Raw genomic sequence first — 18,316 nt, 5'->3', positions numbered from 1 at the left:
GCCGCAGTATGTGGACGAGATTCCTGATTCCTGAATGACAACCGGCAAGCTACTTTCAAAACCAAAACATTTGAATATTGTATGTACTGTACGTACGTGTTAGCAGACGAAATGGCAAAATCAGCCCATAGCCCAGCAGGGTCTACTGTCCAGCAGCAGCGTTCTTGGCCGTCCTTGTACTAGCCACCTTGGCGCATCCAACCAGAGAGCCACGCGCGGCCCCCACCAAACCGACTCGATCCCCTAAAAAAAAACCGACTCGAAGTCACGGGCCCACAATCCGAATATCAACCCAACCGTTTCTCATCCCGTACGTCGTGTCTCCCCGACTCGAATTGGGGATCTGACGCGAGCACAAAGCCGCGGCCCCAACCCGACCAAAACCTAGCCAGTCCTCCCTAGCCCTCGGGCTCCGCCGCCGCCGATCCAGCCGGCGTCTCCCCGCCCGCTGGCCGCGATGTACAACGGAATCGGGCTGCAGACCGCGCGGGGGTCGGGCACCAACGGGTACGTCCAGAACAACAAGTTCTTCATCAAGCCCCGCTCCACCTCCGGCGGTGGGCCGCCGGGCGGGCCGCACAGGCCGCCGCTCCCCGACGCCGCCGATGGCGGCGGCGGGCTCGGCGGGATGCGCAAGCCCAACAAGGAGATCCTCGAGCACGACCGCAAGCGCCAGGTCGAGCTCAAGCTGCTCGTGCTCAGGGACGCCCTCGAGGAGCAGGGCTACACCGACGGCGAGATCGAGGAGCGCGTCGAGGAGGCGCGCAAGGCCGCGGAGGCAGATGCCGCCGCGGCCTCCGCAGCGGAGGAGGCAGGGGGCGGTCCCGGCGCCGGGCAACCGCCTCTACCCGGCGGCAGAGGGTATGGATTTGTTGGCGTCCTGTAGGTTTTGGTCAGTTGACAATTTTCGTGTTAGGTTTCAGACTCATGGTGTCTCGTCATAGGTTTTGGTCAGTTGTCTATTTTCGTGTTTTGGTTCAGATTGCCACAGATAAGGCCACATGTCAATTATCTAGCAAGACCTAGATTAGTGGCTTCTATATTAGTTTTGGGACACTTCTTCATATTTAAAGTTTGAAAGCTAGTGCTTAAAGTGCGATCCTATATTCGAATTGTACGTTCTGTTTATATGTGCTTGCATTTTCTCCATCTTTAGGACCGTATAATCTTTGTATCGGTCCCTAGCTTTGCACATATTGGAAGTCTGGCTTTCTAGAGTGCTTTACTTTCTGTCTATTATACATTCCCCACCATAGAATTGCTGATTGCATATTGATGGAGTGGATAGATGGTAAAATTCGTGCAGTTCTTTCATGTAGTTTTTTTCAGATAGATGGGTGCCTACACTTGCTTTTTACTGAGTTTGTCATCTTTTAGAAATAAAATTATTGCTTGCAGCTGGTTCTGTATGCGAATTGAATATTAATGGGTTTGACCTATGCATGGTGTGATTCATCAGTTTTTAGCTTTGGATGTGGAGAGTTTGCTGCATGCCATGATTTCATTCATTCCTGTGCAGATGTGGGAAAACCTGTCATTTTGTAATGGTTGATTTTCTGTCCATTAGACCTTTTTTCTGCTGGATGGCATATTAATGCAGATGATAGACAATAGAAGATGACCACGCTACTTTCATGTAGCCTTTTCTTTTTAGTTGGATGCCTCCATTTTGTCTCTTGAGATTGTATAGCCATTTCAAAATGAAATTATTGTTTTTGATAAACATTTAGTCTCTTGAGTGTTTTTTTTTGTATCTAAATTCTGATCGCCTACCCCAACTTGTTTGGGACTTAAAGGCTTTGTTGTTGTTGTATCTAAATTCTGATCATAAGTTGCCATATTTTTCTCAGGTTTACAAACACACAGAGCCACCATGTTGCGGCGCGGAAGGAGAAACAACTTGAGACTCTAAGGGCTGCTTTAGGGCTGGATGTTGAGGATGCAAAGAAGAAGGGGGATGTAGAAAGTGATGTAGAATCCGGAGAGCTTGTTCCTGGCAAGTATTATGAGGAACTGGATACTGCTGGGCAAAAGGATAGCAAGGATTCAAAGGATGCAAAGAAGAGCAAGAAGAAAAAAGAGAGTGACAAAAGGAGTCGACACAGAAGTTCAAGAAAGAGCAAGTATGACTCGGACTCAGATCACGATCATGACACAAAAACGAAGAAGAAGAGTTCTCTCCATGAATCAGAAGATGGTTCAGAGACTGATTATGATGAGAAGAAGGAAAAGAAACACAACAAGAAACCTCGTCTTGGTTCACATGATGATTCTGAAAATGATTGGAAGAAAGCCAAGCGTGGAAAGAGCTCTCGTCATGATTCCGAGTCTGATACAGATAGTGGCTTTGGCAAGAAGAAAGCCAAACATGCAAAGAATGATCTAGGTGAAAGAAAGAAGATACCAGTGAAGAACTCTCGTCATGATTCCGAGACTGATACAGATAGTGGCTATGGCAAGAAAAAAACAGAACATGCAAGGAATGATAGGGGTGAGAGAAAGAAGATACCAGTAAAGAATTCTCGTCATGATTCCGAATCTGATACAGATAGTGGATATGGCAAGAAGAAAACGGGGCATGCAAAGAGTGAATGTGATGAGAGAAAGAAGGTACCAGTGAAGAGCTCTCGTCATGATTTCGACTCTGATACAGATAGTGGCTATGGCAAGAAGAAAGTGGAAGATGCAAAGAATGATAGGGGTGAGAGAAAGAAGATACCAGTAAAGAATTCTCGTCATGATTCCAAATCTGATACAGATAGTGGATATGGCAAGAAGAAAACGGAGCATGCAAAGAGTGAACGCGATGAGAGAAAGAAGGTACCAGTGAAGAGCTCTCGTCATGATTCTGACTCTGATACAGATAGTAGCTATGGCAAGAAGAAAGTGGAACATGCAAAGAATGAACGTGATGAGAGAAAGAAGATGCCGGTGAAGAGCTCCCGTCATGATTCGGAGTCTGATACAGATAGTGGCTATGGCAAGAACAAAATGGAACATGCAAAGAATGAACGTGATGAGAGAAAGAAAGTACCAGTGAAGAGCTCTCGTCATGATTCTGAGTCTGATACAGATATTGACTATAGGAAGAAGAAAATAGAACATGCGAAGGGCATACGCGATGAGCGAAAGAAGATGCCAGTGGGAAGCTCTCGTCATGATTCTGACTCTGATACAGATAGTGCCTATAGGAAGAAAGTAGTGGAACATGCAAACATTCATAATGGGAAAAACAAGATACCGGTGCAAAGCTCTCATCAGGATGAGAAGCCTAGAAAATACAAGGAAAGTTTTCGCCATGACTCAGATTCAGATGGTCTTTCCCATGATAAGGAAAGACAACTGAATGCTGCAGCGTTAAAAAAGGATGTGCAAGAGAAAAGGAAACTAGCTAGCTCAAGTGAGAGTTCAGATTACAGCAGCAGCCTCGGCAGCAGTGATTCTGACATGAGTGCAGATAGCTATGAGGAACAAAAAAGGAGTCGAGCTGAAGGGAGAAGAAATGAGCTGACTACACAAAGGCAGAAAGAGGAGGAAAGAAAAGAGCTTGAGAAGCAACAGCAGAGAGAGGTAGAGAGGAAAGAGTTGGAGAAGCAAAAGCAAAGGGAGGAAGAGAGGATGGAGATGGAGAAGAAAAGGCAGCGAGAGAGGGAGGAAGAGAGACAGAGGGAGAGAGAGCAATATGGAAGGAAAGGTGGAAATGATGTGGAGAGAGACAACAAAAGGAAACTGATAGATGATCGGTATGATCCAAATTCAAGTAGAGTTAGAGAAGAGGGATACAAAGACCGTCAGAACAGAGATGACAATAGATGGCAGGAAGAGCATGGTCGACACAGTAGATATATGGATAGTCATGATTCCAAGAGGTCAAGGCGTGATGATGACTCGCATTACCATTCAAGGAGGGATTATGAACAACGCTATTCTAGAGATGAACATAGAGACAGAAGGCGTCACTAAATGTAAGGTATATCAACCACCCTACTGTAACTCCCATTGACATACCTGGTGCCTGCATTGTTGTAGATGAGCTCATGTTTTTTGTTATATTATTACCAAATCATACAACCAGTCTACATTGAGCAGGCTGTAGATTTTAGAAGCTATGCATATCTGTGTATGTTATGAACTCCTAATATGTTTTGTATGCTACATGCCTACATTTTGGTACGCCATCCTTTTGTTTGTGTCAAATTAATTGCTTATTATGCAAATATATACATTTATCTCACCATACTCTATGCCTTATGTGCAGCCATATTGGTAATCCTTGTAAAGGAAGAGAGCAGCGCATCTTGAAGAATACCCGTTCTAGGTGGACTTATTCTCGGTTCTCACCCATAAGTTTCAGTCCTAGATCTTTTCTGCGGCAGCAAGACCACCCATCAGTACCCCGCTGCAGCATTAAGCTTTGTTTGTGTTTGTATCATACTTTTGTTTTATCACGCAAAGAGCAAAGTCTCCAATATGTAATGTGTTTTGGCACAGACATGAATGGCAGAATTTTTTGTTGGAAACTGTGGTACGCCTGTTGCCGATCATCATTGTGAAAAGTTGTCTTTAGCTTATATTTGATGAGCTTCAAGTTTTTCAAAATTTTGGTGTGCCTGTTGGAGGGTTCATCTCATGTTTCATATGTACTACTGCTCAATCCTTTTTAAGGTTTAGATAAACCTTGATGTTTGCAGGCTACTTTAGATTAGAAAAACAACACCAAGTTTAATACGTGGTACTAGATTTCAAGTGGGAACCAAGCATAAAAAAAGGCTGAAAAGAGAATATCTACGATTCCTTTGTATAGTCTTGAATTCCTAAATAATAAAAGTTGTTCGCCTTTGTGCACTGCTTGTACACGATCGATTTTCTCAATCCAGACTGGTGCACGACTGTTACGGCTGAACATGAATGAACAGCATGGACGTGGTGTGCAAAAACACCAAACACGTTTCCGCTGCTTTAACAATATATTACATCCGTCTGTCCCAAAATCCAAATTCATCTATTTTAGAACGCAGCGAGATAATAAAAATATGTTCAATATATCCGCGACACAAATACGAAAGGACAGTACTAGCGCTTAGATGTCAAGACGGCCGCTCGCGTCCCGCCCGCGGCTACCGCACGCCCGTGTCGCCCCACGTTCGTAGCTGCGCAACGCTCCATCTCTCCGTTTTTCACACGCATGCACGATGCCTCAGCAACTGCAGCAGCCAGCTTTGGCAGATGAGTCACAATGCAACATATATAACATCTGATTTATTTTTGAAACATCCAGATTAAAACTTTTGCAACATGCGTCTGAAAAAAGATAAAACACTTAAAACATATGTCTGAAACACTTACGAAACACTTGAAAAATCATTGCAAAACATATGCAACATCCTTAAAAAAAACACTTGCAAACATGTGTGAAACATACGCAACATCCAAATAAAAACACTTGCAACATATGTCTGAAAAAACAAATAAAACAGACGTTTGCAACATACGCGTATAACCATTACAACATATGCAATATCCTGATCTACTTTTGCAATATCTATATGAAACACTTGCAACATACCTCTGAAACATCTGTAACAATTGAAACATACGTTTACAACATGGAGGCAGAGAATAAAGCCGGTCGATTCCGGTCATCAAGGTGGGAGACGGTAGCGTACGAGCATCACCAGCACCGGCCGCGCTCGTGGGTGCCCCTTGGCTCGGCTAGAGATGACTTGAGGCGTCGCCGCACCTACGCCCAGCCGCCATCGACAGGGGCAGCGGCGGTGGCCCGCGGTGACGATGCATCCTGACAACGCTAGGTTAGGGAAGAGAACGAGGAGGCACTGCACGAACTGAGCGATAAGACGACATAGTCAGCTCTGGTGGTGGAGGAAGCAACGGTGGCAGCGTGGAGCTCTACTGCTGTCTACGAACACAAGAAAGACCTGGAGATGGGGAGGACGAGACGGAGCTGAGAGATAAGAGAGAAGGCGAGGCAGAGTGGAATCCGTGTCCGAACCGATGCGAGCGGACGGCCGAGTATTTCCGAATATGAAATATGTCAACGTAATTTTGTTTTCACTTATCTCCATGCAAACGAGCAACAAAAAATCACCAAAACGAGCACATGGTGTAAGGCAAGAACCCAGGAACAACAAATCATCTTAAGGGAAGTGAAGTCATAGAAACCGCAAGGGGTGTACACACCTGCAAGTCATGACTCATGACAGTTTTACATTGTAAGCGTGTCCTCACGGCATTATTGCCTATATACTTAACAGAGCCTACAACTGCAACCAAGCTAAGCATCTGTGGCCTTTTCAAGCACAAAAGTGGTCTCTGTTTATTGAGTATGCCAGTGTGTTTATATGCAGCAGCTATTCTACAGGGCAGAACCAGCACGGCGGCGCCTAGTTGCGTTTGAGGTGGCAATCTGGCCGAGTTCCTCACTCTGGCTTGGCAGCACTCGTTCTCTGACTGGGGTATAATGCCTCAGCCAGACGCCAGTGTATACCTGGAGAAATAACAGAACATCGTCAGCTGAAGAAATGATATAGGCAAAAATCTGGTCTCAGGCCACTTGTACCACAAGAACATCGTCAGCTGAAGAAATGATATAGGCAAAAATCTGGTCTCGGGCCACTTGTACCACAAATTTTCTTACAAACAGCATGACAGCATAGATGTTGAGCGGGAATATTCGCTCTAATAGTTTTGAAGTATATGACAAAATGTAGTTTGGTGATGCATGAATTTGAGAGTTCACACTGGTTCACAAATAGAAAACAGTAACAGTACTAGATAATATTTTCCCTTTCTAGTTTCTACTGACCTGTTGGGGCCTCATAATCTTAGTGTCGGGATCATCGAGTGACTCTTTCCAATGCGCTAGCCAGCCAGCCATGCGAGGAATGGCAAACAGCACAGGAAAAAATTCTGTAGGGAATCCCATCGCCCTGGAAACCAATACAGTAACAATAAAACTACCATAATACCAAGGGGAGGAAAATAAAGGAAATCAGGTGTCGCTCCCAACCAAAGTACCTATAAATTAGCCCAGAGTAGAAGTCCACATTTGGATATAGCTTCCTCTTGACAAAATATTCATCTGACAGTGCTGCCTTTTCTAGAGCAATGGCCACCTGACATGGCATAGGGAAAAATAAAATGTAAGACGACCCAGTTAGTTTTGCCAAGGCACTCTTGTAGTTGCACAGCCAGATCGTCTATTATCCCTATTTTACTGCAGAATTCTTGGAATTCTCTTTTCCTTGAGCAAAATTTTTCATTTATGAAATGGAAAATAATTAAGTAACAAAATGGCCAATTGTAACCACTTAAGAGTATACCAGCATTGCTTGTGGCCAGTATACTGTTGTGAATGGTTCTATCATTTTGAAACCATGACCGATCTATTAGACACTAGGGAAACTAGGGGAGATAAAATGTTCAACAGTTTTCTATTTTAGAGCTTCAATGCAAAGTAATTTGCAATATATCTTACTCATTCTATAAGTTCAATTTTTTATCTGAGAAAAAAGCTTTATATTTCATCGTTTGCAAGATTACACATGACAAAGTAACTGTTTCCCACCCTATGTACAGTCAGAAACTCTTAACTGGTTACTACTTACTACACATTGCCAGAAATCTCAAACCACAATACAACTATGTATAAAAAAAGGTTAAATCCAGAAAACATTTCCTGTCTACGATCAAAGCACATGGGAAAGCTAACCTCAATAAGTGGATCCCGTCCAACAATTGAGAACACCTCCTCTGCCAATTTCCTGATGATTTTAGCACGAGGGTCATAGTTCTTGTATACACGGTGCCCAAAACCTGACATCTTCCTCTTCCTAGAAAATGAACAAACGAATCTTGTAAGAACAATGTCAAAAGCGTATAAAAGGGCAACAACAAACTGAGTATCTCCACCTGAATATAGATCAGGTGGAAGCTATATGTTACCTGTTCTTTACCCCTTCAATGAAATCTGGAATATTTTCCACACTTCCAATCTCATTTAACATTTTAAGTACTGCCTGGCATACAGGATAACATTTTCTTAGTGAACAGCTTAAGCAGGAACTCCTAAAATCTCTAAAAGCAACAGCTAGTCAAATGTCACCCTATTGCTAGGATGTTGGGTCTTTTCATTTTGACAAAGGACGTAAGAAGATTATCGTGCTTGATTATACAAAAAGGGGGGAAAGGTATAAATTAGCTCAAAAAGAATAATCCCTCTGTTTCAAATTATTTGTCATTTTAGATTGTCCTAAGTCAAACGTTTCTATCTCTGGCCATCAATTCCTATAAATTCATATAGTCAAACAAACATGCAAATTATAAGTATTTCCCATGGTGAATCTAAAAACATAAATCTTATGATGTAAGCTATATGAATTTCTCGTTGATGGTAAAAAATATAAAGGCTTTATTTTGGACAAAGCAAGAGTGACAACTAATATGAAACAGAGGGATTTCATCATCCGACTAAAGGTACTCCCCCTGTTTCGTATTAGTTGTCACTCTCGCTTTGTCCAAAGTCAACCTTTCTATCATTGATGATAGAAAAGAAACAGATGAAGTAAGTTAAATAATTTCTTAGCTTTTATGCTCATTATGACTTACCTCATTTGCACCACCATGCAGAGGACCATATAGAGCTCCAACACCACCAGAAAGGGCAGTGAAGACATCCACACCACTATAGACATAATATAGCTCATCAGAAAATTGTTCCTTACTCACTGTTTGGAGGTAAAATGAGGAAGTGATTTACCTTGAAGCAAGGTGCCTAACAGCAGCTGTAGAGCAGTTCATTTCATGTTCAGCATGTAGAATAAATAGGATATCTAGTGCTCGAGCAAGTCGAGGATTTGGTTTATATGACTTGTTACCCCTGCCAAATTGATTTTCTTTAGAAAACATGAATCAATGTACAGTCACAGAATTGAACTGTTCGTTTAGTTGAATGTATGGAAATTATCATACATGGCATAATAAAAAAAATAGAGTTTATAGTATTCAAGGTGAAACAACTTACAAAGAGTCCAGCATGTACAAGAAATTCTCTGAATAAGACAGAGTATTTGAAGGAAGGATGGGAGGCCTTCCTGCTAATCTCAAGTAGGCAGCAGCTGCTATTGTTGGTGCCTGAACAAGCCAAATGCATATAAAAATCAAGGTACCATCATTTTAAATTTGCAAGTTCTCCAGTTGTTTGCTACTATGGAACATATTACTTGATTGGATGAATATCCTAAGAATGATAGCACTAACTAATAACTAAAGAAACTAGATAACCAGGCATACCTTCCCAAGTACTCGCACAATTTGTTTATCCCTCACCTGCTTCGACTTATAAAGATCTTGACCCTACATGAGCAGAATATGTGTTCAAAACATTAAATTCAAATATAAAAATCTGGCTGAGTTCAAATTTCCTGTTAATTGTGTAACAGAAAGTTGATCTAGTTGAATAATCATCTGGCTCAATTGGTGCGTTTAGGCGGTACTTACTCTAAGAGCAGGGTTTGCATCTGGATGGAAGACAGAAAGGGTGCTCATTGCACTGGCAAGGACACCCATGGGGTGGGCATCATGGGGCATTGATTGTATGATATCCTGAACACATTAAAAACAATTAGAAAATTTACATTTGAATGCATGCCAAACTTAAAAAATTGTCTTCATAGGGAAAAATGGTAATAAAGCATACCAACAGTCCTTGAGGAACAGCAGAATGCTGAGAAATAGCGAATTCCCAGCTTGCCAATTGGCTCTGAGTAGGCAGATTCCCATACACTGAATACAATATGTAAGTTAATAACCAAATAATTTCAATCGATTACGATGATAAATAACAGGACAGCAAAGTCAATATCACTTACTTAAAAGGTGCGCCACCTCAACAAACGAACTGCTTTCAGCCAACTCATCGATTGGATACCCCCTGTAGCGAAGGATTCCCTCGTCCCCATCGATGTAGCATATGGTCGAGCGAACAGGGGCAGTGTTAAGATAACCAGGATCATAAATCTTAAGACCCTTGTCATCCTTTCCAGTGGTAATCTGCAGCATATTCGGAAAGCATAACCCTCTTAGATTCTAGACGGTCGTCTATCATCGCAAACGAAGCGTGGCGGAAAGTAAAGTGTTTATCTTAGGCTTCTACGTTACAGGCTACAGGGCAACTTCAGGCAGACCTAAAAATTCAGCACCTAATTCAACGAACTTGGGTCATCAATCATGATTCCTACAAATTGACAATTCGCACATCCTGTTCCGGCAGCAACCCAGCCTACATGACAACAGCAATCGCCTCCTAGAAGACTAACGCCAAGACCCCCGCGGATCACGGCACGGCGCGACCGACGGAACCGTCAATTCGCGCTGGCTGCTCAGTACCTTCTTGAAGTCGGTGGCGCGCACGGTGCCGTCCTCGGAGACCTTGACCTCGTGCCGCTTCCCGGTCCTCCCGTCCACCACGGCGAGCGCGCCGGCGCGGGGCCCGGGCGCCGCCGCCGACACCGGCGACCTCTCCAGCCCCGCCGCCTCCCCGGCCCCTGCGCCACCGGCGCGGAGGTGGGAGGAGAGCACGGCGAGGCGGCCCCGCGCGGGGTCGGCGCGATCCATGGCGCGGCGGCGCGGGATCGAGTTGGTCGGTGGGAGAAGGGAGCAGCAGGCCGAGCAGAGCAGAGGGCAGAGGCCGCGGCTTCGCGCAATTCGATGCGTTTGCTCGTTTATTCACGTGATGATTTGCTGCTTGGAGTCGTGCGAAGGTGAGACTCGTGCGTGTGGTCTTACCGTGATCCAGCTTAGCTTCCACGTCACGCGTGGGTTGGCTTCCAACTCGAATTTTGGATTTTGAGGAGTTGCCTCAAATTGGAGTGGTAGGTCATATTTGGATTCAATAACTGCCCTCGTACAGTAGTTATTAGCTAGCTAACAGATAGTTAAATATTAGATGTTATTAGCTGGTTTAGCTCAACTAGAGAGATAACTGTTAGTCGGACATTCAACTGATAATTAGCTACACTATTAGTTAGATTTGTTTGGATCCAAATGAGCTAATTAGCATCTAACTAATCTAAATGGTCTACTAATTGACTAGGCTTGGAATGCTATGCTTGATTTCAAAATTTTTGAACTGGACGCATCAAACTGGAAGATTACTGCATCTGGGATAATAACAAGCTATGGTTTTGGTACTCAGGCCTTGTTTAGATCGAGGGTGTAAAGTTTTAGGGTGTCATATCGGGTGTCATACGGAGGTATCGTATGGGGTGTTCGGATACTAATAAAAAAATAAATTACAGAATCCGTCGGTAAACCGTGAGACGAATTTATTAAGACTAATTAATCCATCATTAGCATATGTGTGTACTGTAGCACTTTATTGTCAAATCATGGACTAATTAGGTTTAAAAAATTCGTCTCGCAAAGTAGTCATAATCTATGCAATTAATTATTTTTAGTCTATATTTAATACTCCATGCATATGTCTAAATATTCGATGGAATAGGGTGTAAACTTTTGGGGAGGAACTAAACCGGGCCTCAAAGATGCAGTTGCTTTTGCTTTTAGTTCATCATTGGTTTGTCGCTGTAGATCTTACGCCCCGTTCGGCTTACCTAGAAAACGGTTTATTCGGCTTGTTTTTTTAGCCGGAATAGTGTTTTTCTTTCACAACAATTCAGCAAAAACAGTATTTTTCAGCCAGTTTCAGCTAAGTTTTAGCAAGCTGAACGGGACCTTAGTATAGCATAGATATATGCTAACCTTGCTCTACCCGTTCTACTCACTTGATGGTACGCTTCTCAAGTATTCCCTCCATTCCGATTATACAGCCTGTTCGCTTATTGGTTTCAGCCAGGGCTGTTTTTCTCTCACAACAAACCAACACCAGCCGGGCTTATCAGCCCAGAAACCAACCAGCGAACAAGCTGATAGTTCATTTGACTTTTCTGATCCCAAAAAAACTGTATAAACATAGTCAAATTTAAGTCATTTTTAAAGAACTTTTGTTAATAAAGCAAGCCACAACAAAAGAAGTGATATTTTACATAAATTTTTGAATAAGACAAGTGGTTAAACTTGGGGTAAAAAAAGTCAAACGAACTATAGTTTGGAACGGATTTAGTAGGGAATTAGGTTTCATGGTTACTTGGTTTAACAAAGGACAAGATTGATTACATGGGTCGGGGGCTCCGCCTTGTCTGGCCTCTGGGTTAGGGGCTTCGTCTCGCCCGATCCCTCAGGCGCTGCTCCTAACGGAATCCCATACCGCCGCCAACCACTATGGGCCAGAAAGTACAACATGAGGTCAAACTTCTGGCATCGTGCAGGGAGCGGGCACATCTCAACATGATCCGTGCCCGTGACATGTCACTCCAAGGAACTCCCATCACCAACAGTGATGGACGCATGGACACTATGCTGCCTCCTCCCTATACAGCCACTGGCCAACACACTGGTTCACCATGTCGCTCGTCGGGATGGAATAGGATGTCATGACCTGCTGACAACGCCAGGGCATGGCATCAGCGGTGAATAGGCGCCCGACATGGAGCCGTCCCTGTCACCATCTACAGTGTCAGTAGGACCCGCATAAAGGAGAAGAAAGGCCCGGTGGTCCTGGATGCCTTTCTCTCCTTGGCTCTTCTCCCTCTTTCTCTCTGTGTAACTTGCTCTTTCCCTTTGTCTATAAAAGGGGAAGCAGGATGCTCCAGGAGAGGGGATGGTAGTTCACCACTCTACACAGCTATAGACATCAAAACATATGCCCTAACATGCCTTAGGAGCACACGCACATTAGAGACTTGGGACATGTCCCTCTCTCGCTCATTTATAACCCCTACTACAAACTTTTAGTGCTAGTAACACGAGCAGCAGCGACGAACTAAACGTAGGGACTTTCTACACCATCCGAGCCAGACATGCAATACTAGAAATTTACTAGTTGGTGACTCAAAACATCGACACCTATCTTCCTGTGTGGGGTAATCAATATGCATCTTGTTATACTTCTTATCAAGTATAGTATCAATGCTGACATGGGCATACCCCATTGGAATTGGGAGGCCATTAATGGTCCCATCTCCTGCAGGCCAGGCCTGGCCAACCACCACCTTGTTTGTTGTCCATTGTTGATGGCTGTATAGCCTGACATTGCTGGATTCAGTGAAGCTATCCACCAGATGAGGCGTATTTGCCTCTTCATCGTCGAGCGGGGTCGATCCGCAGCTGCTTTGACCCCTGAACTATGGGTGAAAGCTAGTTGGAAGAGGTTCTTGTGGTACCACTCCTAATCCCATGGATGCCATAAGTACATTGACTTTTTCTTGAACCATCTCATCAATCTAATTTTTGAATTTATCTTTCATCTCTTTTAGAACCCTCATATACTCTACCTCTTGTGCCGCTCTACCCCTCGAGCGACTCCGATAAGTGGAAGATTCTTCCTCAAATGCTATTTTCCAAGGAACAAGACCGGCTCCTCTAGCACGACAAGGGTGCTCCTTGTTTTCGAGTGCTTGGGTGAGCATGTCATTCTCCCTATTAGTACTGTAGGTCCCTTTCCTCACCTCATCATTTACCTCGGAGATCCTCTGGACGAGGCTGCTTATGGCTGGATTTGTGGAGCTAAATCTCCCGTCTAGGCCATGGTGTACCCCCTTCGCCATACAGAAATATATCGATCTGGGCTCCCAATTGGCGGTCTCAGGCTTAATGCCAAGGCGTTCCACCTCCTCAAGTTCCCTTTCAAATGCATCCATCTTACTAGCATAGCCACGAGAGCTGAGTTTATGAGGATTCGTTGCTTTAAGCGAGTTCTTATTCTTCCTGCTCAGTTCCAAGTACTCCTCGGATAGCCTGTATTGCATGAATTCCTGCCAGAAGTCCTTCTGCTTGGTGTACTCTCCACCATCCCAATTTGCCTCTTTATCCTTGAGGATAAATTTCTTGTACAATGTCCCCTTCAAACTCTTAAAGCATGTCCCCATGATTTCTTTTACTTTTTTCTTGACTTGCTCCTTGTCATAGTCCAGTGGGAAAGTGAAATACTGTGGGATCCATTTCTCTCATATGTCATCCTTCTCACTTTCGAGAACCCTCCACGGGTCATCATCTTTCCCAATCGACTTCCTGTACTTAATCGGGATGTAGTCCCTTACAAGTGCCCCAATGACAGTCTTGTATTTGGCCGCAACTTTTTTAGGTGCAAGCGGCTCCCTAACTTGGTGAAACTCAGTGATGTGCCAGTGTGCATTCCTACCAATAGGAAGTTGTGACACACCTCGCTTGGTTCTGGCCTTGCTGCTACCTGAACCATCTGGCTGCTCGGTCAGCTGAACCTCCTACTAGAGACACCAAGTAAGCTAATAGACTCTCAATTAATTAGCGTGTGTGGCTATCTAGTCACATGATACCTAAGTTACATGGTCATTTTGATCTAGCTCAAAAAGAGTGGTAGGGGTCCATGGTACCTTGTTCTCACCGTCCTAATTGTTACCACCACCGTTTGTCGGATCATGCTGCTCTCCCATCCCACCAATATTAGCCGCTTCTTGTTGCAAATCAGTTCTTGGGTGATGGGTTCATGGGCGATGACGAGTCATGGCTGTGACATGATCGTGGTCAGTTTTGGCTGCATACAACTACTAGTACCATTTGTGCATATATATTACCCAACTAATAGAGATTTAATGAAAAGTCTAATAATAAGTCCACATACAGTTCACGTACAATAAATGCATTGTTTGATTGGCTCCATACAACAAAATCCACCTACTGTTCTATGAACCAAAGCCTACATCAACTTCCAAATAAAAAAAGCAATGACCATAGCCATAAATAAAAGTATGACATCTTTCCAAGACCAAGGAGCAATTCCCCTAATCTTAATATCTCTGGCGGGTGGCTCATCTTCAATCTCCACTGCTAGCGGATGGCCATGGTTTGCACTCATTGGACCATAGTAGGCCCTCAAAGCTTCAACTTCTGTGTTGTATTTTTTGTAACAATTACCTGGGTATCAATTGACTTGAGCATAGCAATCTTCCTAGGTAAGGTAGATCCTAGGCATTTGACCAACATGCACTACATACCATGCCATGGTTGCCTATACACGTAACCAAATTATGTTGATAGTGTTATGTCATTCAAACATGTTGTAGACCAAGCAAACTAAGTTTAGTGTATCAAGCAAAGTTGTAGACTATATTCAAATATTCAAACTTCAATTTTCAACACAACTAAATCATGAATTTCAACATCTAACTCATTTTAATGTATGTTTGAGCACTAGTATGTGTTCAACCATGCTTCAAATGACCATAGTGTTTTAAGCTAATTTGTTCGCCATAGATCAAAGAACATTTGCTACTAAGGTGTTTCAGAACCGCCCGAAATAACTCACTTACGGAGGTGCTCGTCTTCCACCAGACACTAAGTACCCCGAAAGCAAGCTACAGCGGGCGGTATCCGTCGGGCACACCCTAGGGGAGAACCCAAAAGATCCATATTTTTCCCAAGGATCCAATAATGAGAACAAGTTATAATACTTGTCCATTTCATACATCAGAAGTTCTTGAAAATTACATTATTACATTACCAAATGTCAGAGTGCGGAGTAATAAACAACGGAATTTAAAAGTAAACATCTAGCGATAAGGGATGAGGATCCGTCTGTGCCCACCAGAAGAATCCTCCACATAATGGTACTTCTCATGTATTACCTACAATAGGGGTAAATAAACCCTGAGTACATAATGTACTCGCAAGACTTATCTGACTAGTGGGAATAATTTCCCGACTCCAAGGAATATGATAAGCTTTATGGTTTGCTAGTTTCCTTTTTGGCAGAAAGCAATGCTATTAGTGAGTCCTTACTTATGATATTATTAAAAGCCATATTAATTTATTAGCTATCCATTCTATGTAAGCACCAGTTCTACTTTTAAGCAAGAGTTGAGCAATCAGTTCCATTTCATTACCTTCCATCTTTCAGTTCTTACTACGATGCTAGAGTTAAGACAAGCCGTACCGAATCGGTGGTGATTCGCGAATTAATGTCCCCAGCTGGGTACCCCAAAAACACATGCCCCGCTTGTACCCTAGGCACAAGTAGGATCAACCCATCACCCTCCTATCCTGGGTGTCTAGGTCCCCATCCAAACTTGGACTCCAAGCCCCCACTCCTGAGTCCCGAACTCAGTACGGTGCAAGGACCTCCACCATCCCTGCCTCCAATCAATCAGTCTGGAAAGTGCTAGATCCACGACAAGAGAGCAACGAGTCTTCCCTACGCCCATACCCAAGTATGTGCTTGGAATAATAGATCTGTGACTTCCCTAGCGTCCATTGCAATGACCGGTCCTTAACCGACATAGACAGGGAAAAAGTGTAACCGAGCTATGCCTTGTTGGCCACAGGACACAACCCCTTACACCCACCAGTACCCAAACCATATCCATTCCTGGTTATCATTTTCCTTTCCACCATTTTATCATGAGTGATCATATTTATCACCTATTTACGAGTAACGGCAGGTTACTCACGCTACCGATATTCTGAGCATAACAGCTACTCGACCTATACTAGTAGGATTCATAGGTATATATATTTATGCATGTAGTTTCCATAAAATGCCTGTAACTTAAATGCATATCTTATATATATATTTAGTGATCATAAAATAGGGGTTATGCACTGGGGCTTGCCTTGGGCAGGCGACGGGTTAGCAAATTCAGCACCAAATGGCTTTGGGGCTCCCTCCTGCACGAGGATCTCCTCCTCGTACTCCTTAATGACTTCCTCATACTCCTGTTCATCCACGGGCACAAACTCTACCAACTCGTGATCTACATGCATGAAATGATGATGCAATACTTAGTAATATGGCAACATCAATTCTTAAAATAAAAATGCATCTGTCTAACTACTAGCTAGTGCTATTGGCTAAAGTACTAAGTTACCTACTATTATCCCTAACAAGCACGAAGCATGACATCCATTATCACAGCAACTAAAGGTATTCTTACTCCTAATACCGATTTAATCTATATATGATAAAACAAGGATAATAACTACTCTATTTATCAACTTACTCTAGGGCTACAAAATTTACAGCAATTATAGAATAACTACTCTATTTATACCTGATATGGTTATTAATGTTTGCATCTTAATCAAATGATTGCTTAGTACATGTGCTAATATAGATGACAGGTTAATGGCTAAAAGTCACTGCTAGTTTAGGTCAAGAGTTGATTATTATTACTTATGCTTTTCCGCCAAAAGAAAGTGTCAGCCAGATCCACTAAATTAAGCTATGCATGATCCTTGGTGTCATTTGTTTTGGTTTTCGATGGGTAAGTCTAGCTGAGTACATTCTCGTACTCAGGGTTTATTCCCTCTTGTTACAGATGACCTTCTATATCAGGGCTTCTGTAAGTATTGTCTTCACTCGGCGGGTGACAAACACTAGATCATGGGCATGATCTCTATTCTCTTATCTGAATGCTTTTGTGGGTTGTGATCAGCAAACCAGTATTTGTATTTGAACTCGGGTGTGTAAGTCAAACTATTTGCTTCTGCGTACTTTACAACACTTGTTTTGTAATAATGATGACTCTGAGGTGATGTAATCTATTTGCAAACCGTTTGTGAAATGTTGTAACGTATGATATGTTATGTTCAATTACTGTGATCTTGGTTGTATGCAAGTTGGTTTGAAATCCTTCAAGGTTTCAGTTGACTACCGGGTTTATATGGGCTCAAGTGCGAGAATTTGATCGTTTCAGCGATTGTTTTTGTACTTGTGCTCTTATAAATTGGTCGGTTCTGTGACATGTGCTCGGGATAATAAGTCTGTGACTTGCCTCGATGGCTTATGCAATGACCGGTCCTTAACCGACACAGATAGGGAAAACAGTGTAACCAAGCCATGCCCCGCGTCCACGGCGACACAACCTCTTACACCCACCAATACCCAAACCATATCCCTACCCGGTCACCATTTTCCTTTCCACCATTTATATTTTGCCAAGTGATAATAATACAGTAGTATATTTCCTATCTCTCGCGAGTGACAGGCAATCACTCGACTTCTATCGGAGTCCTGTAGCATAGCAATCTACATGATCCTATCATACTAGTAAGACTCATAGGATAAAGATATATATATGCAAGTGGGTTTCATTCAACTCCTTAAAACTTAATTCACAAATATAATTTAAACTACAAAAAAGTAGGGGTTATGCACTAGGGCTTGCCTGGGTAAGATATATTAAAAGTTAGCATTAGCATCTTCAGA

At 43.1% G+C, this 18,316-nt stretch overlaps 2 protein-coding genes across 3 annotated transcripts; one reads left to right on the top strand and one right to left on the bottom strand.

Annotated features, from left to right (window-relative positions):
- Positions 1-315: 315 nt before the first annotated feature.
- LOC136466948 (uncharacterized) lies at positions 316-4,599 on the top strand. 2 transcript variants are annotated; one of them, XM_066465484.1, is made up of 3 exons: positions 316-861; positions 1,851-3,965; positions 4,259-4,599. In XM_066465484.1, exons 1-2 carry the CDS (start codon positions 458-460, stop codon positions 3,961-3,963), a joined length of 2,517 nt encoding a protein of 838 aa, XP_066321581.1. In that variant the 5' UTR covers positions 316-457; the 3' UTR covers positions 3,964-3,965; positions 4,259-4,599. The 2 variants fall into 2 exon arrangements, with proteins under 2 accessions (XP_066321581.1, XP_066321580.1); XM_066465483.1 differs by having other exon boundaries at positions 1,851-3,970.
- A 1,525-nt stretch (positions 4,600-6,124) lies between these two features.
- LOC136463143 (citrate synthase, glyoxysomal-like) lies at positions 6,125-10,761 on the bottom strand. Its single transcript, XM_066462170.1, has 13 exons — positions 10,405-10,761; positions 9,888-10,068; positions 9,716-9,801; positions 9,517-9,621; positions 9,310-9,372; positions 9,041-9,150; positions 8,777-8,896; positions 8,626-8,701; positions 7,963-8,036; positions 7,730-7,850; positions 7,036-7,133; positions 6,824-6,947; positions 6,125-6,505 (listed from the first exon to the last, which is right to left on the bottom strand). The coding sequence occupies exons 1-13, from the start codon at positions 10,630-10,632 to the stop codon at positions 6,374-6,376; spliced, it is 1,518 nt and encodes a 505-aa protein (XP_066318267.1). The 5' UTR covers positions 10,633-10,761; the 3' UTR covers positions 6,125-6,373.
- Between the last annotated feature and the right edge of the window lie 7,555 nt (positions 10,762-18,316).

The sequence above is a fragment of the Miscanthus floridulus genome, chromosome 7 (assembly GCF_019320115.1).
Source record: "Miscanthus floridulus cultivar M001 chromosome 7, ASM1932011v1, whole genome shotgun sequence".
NCBI classification, from domain to species: domain Eukaryota; kingdom Viridiplantae; phylum Streptophyta; class Magnoliopsida; order Poales; family Poaceae; genus Miscanthus; species Miscanthus floridulus.
The sequence above is the reverse complement of the archived record's forward strand: the minus strand, read 5'-3'. Positions and strand labels throughout refer to the sequence as shown.

Bases quoted from the DNA above. Each gene is read 5' to 3' on its own strand.
- LOC136466948 (XM_066465484.1), top strand. From the start codon at position 458: ATGTACAACGGAATCGGGCTGCAGACCGCGCGGGGGTCGGGCACCAAC. The intron at 862-1,850 runs GTATGGATTTGT...TATTTTTCTCAG, and splicing joins CCTCTACCCGGCGGCAGAGG to GTTTACAAACACACAGAGCC.
- LOC136463143 (XM_066462170.1), bottom strand. From the start codon at position 10,632: ATGGATCGCGCCGACCCCGCGCGGGGCCGCCTCGCCGTGCTCTCCTCC. The intron at 9,151-9,309 runs GTATGCCTGGTT...TGGCTTGTTCAG, and splicing joins TTGTGCGAGTACTTGGGAAG to GCACCAACAATAGCAGCTGC. The intron at 6,506-6,823 runs GTCAGTAGAAAC...TTATTTCTCCAG, and splicing joins AGATTATGAGGCCCCAACAG to GTATACACTGGCGTCTGGCT.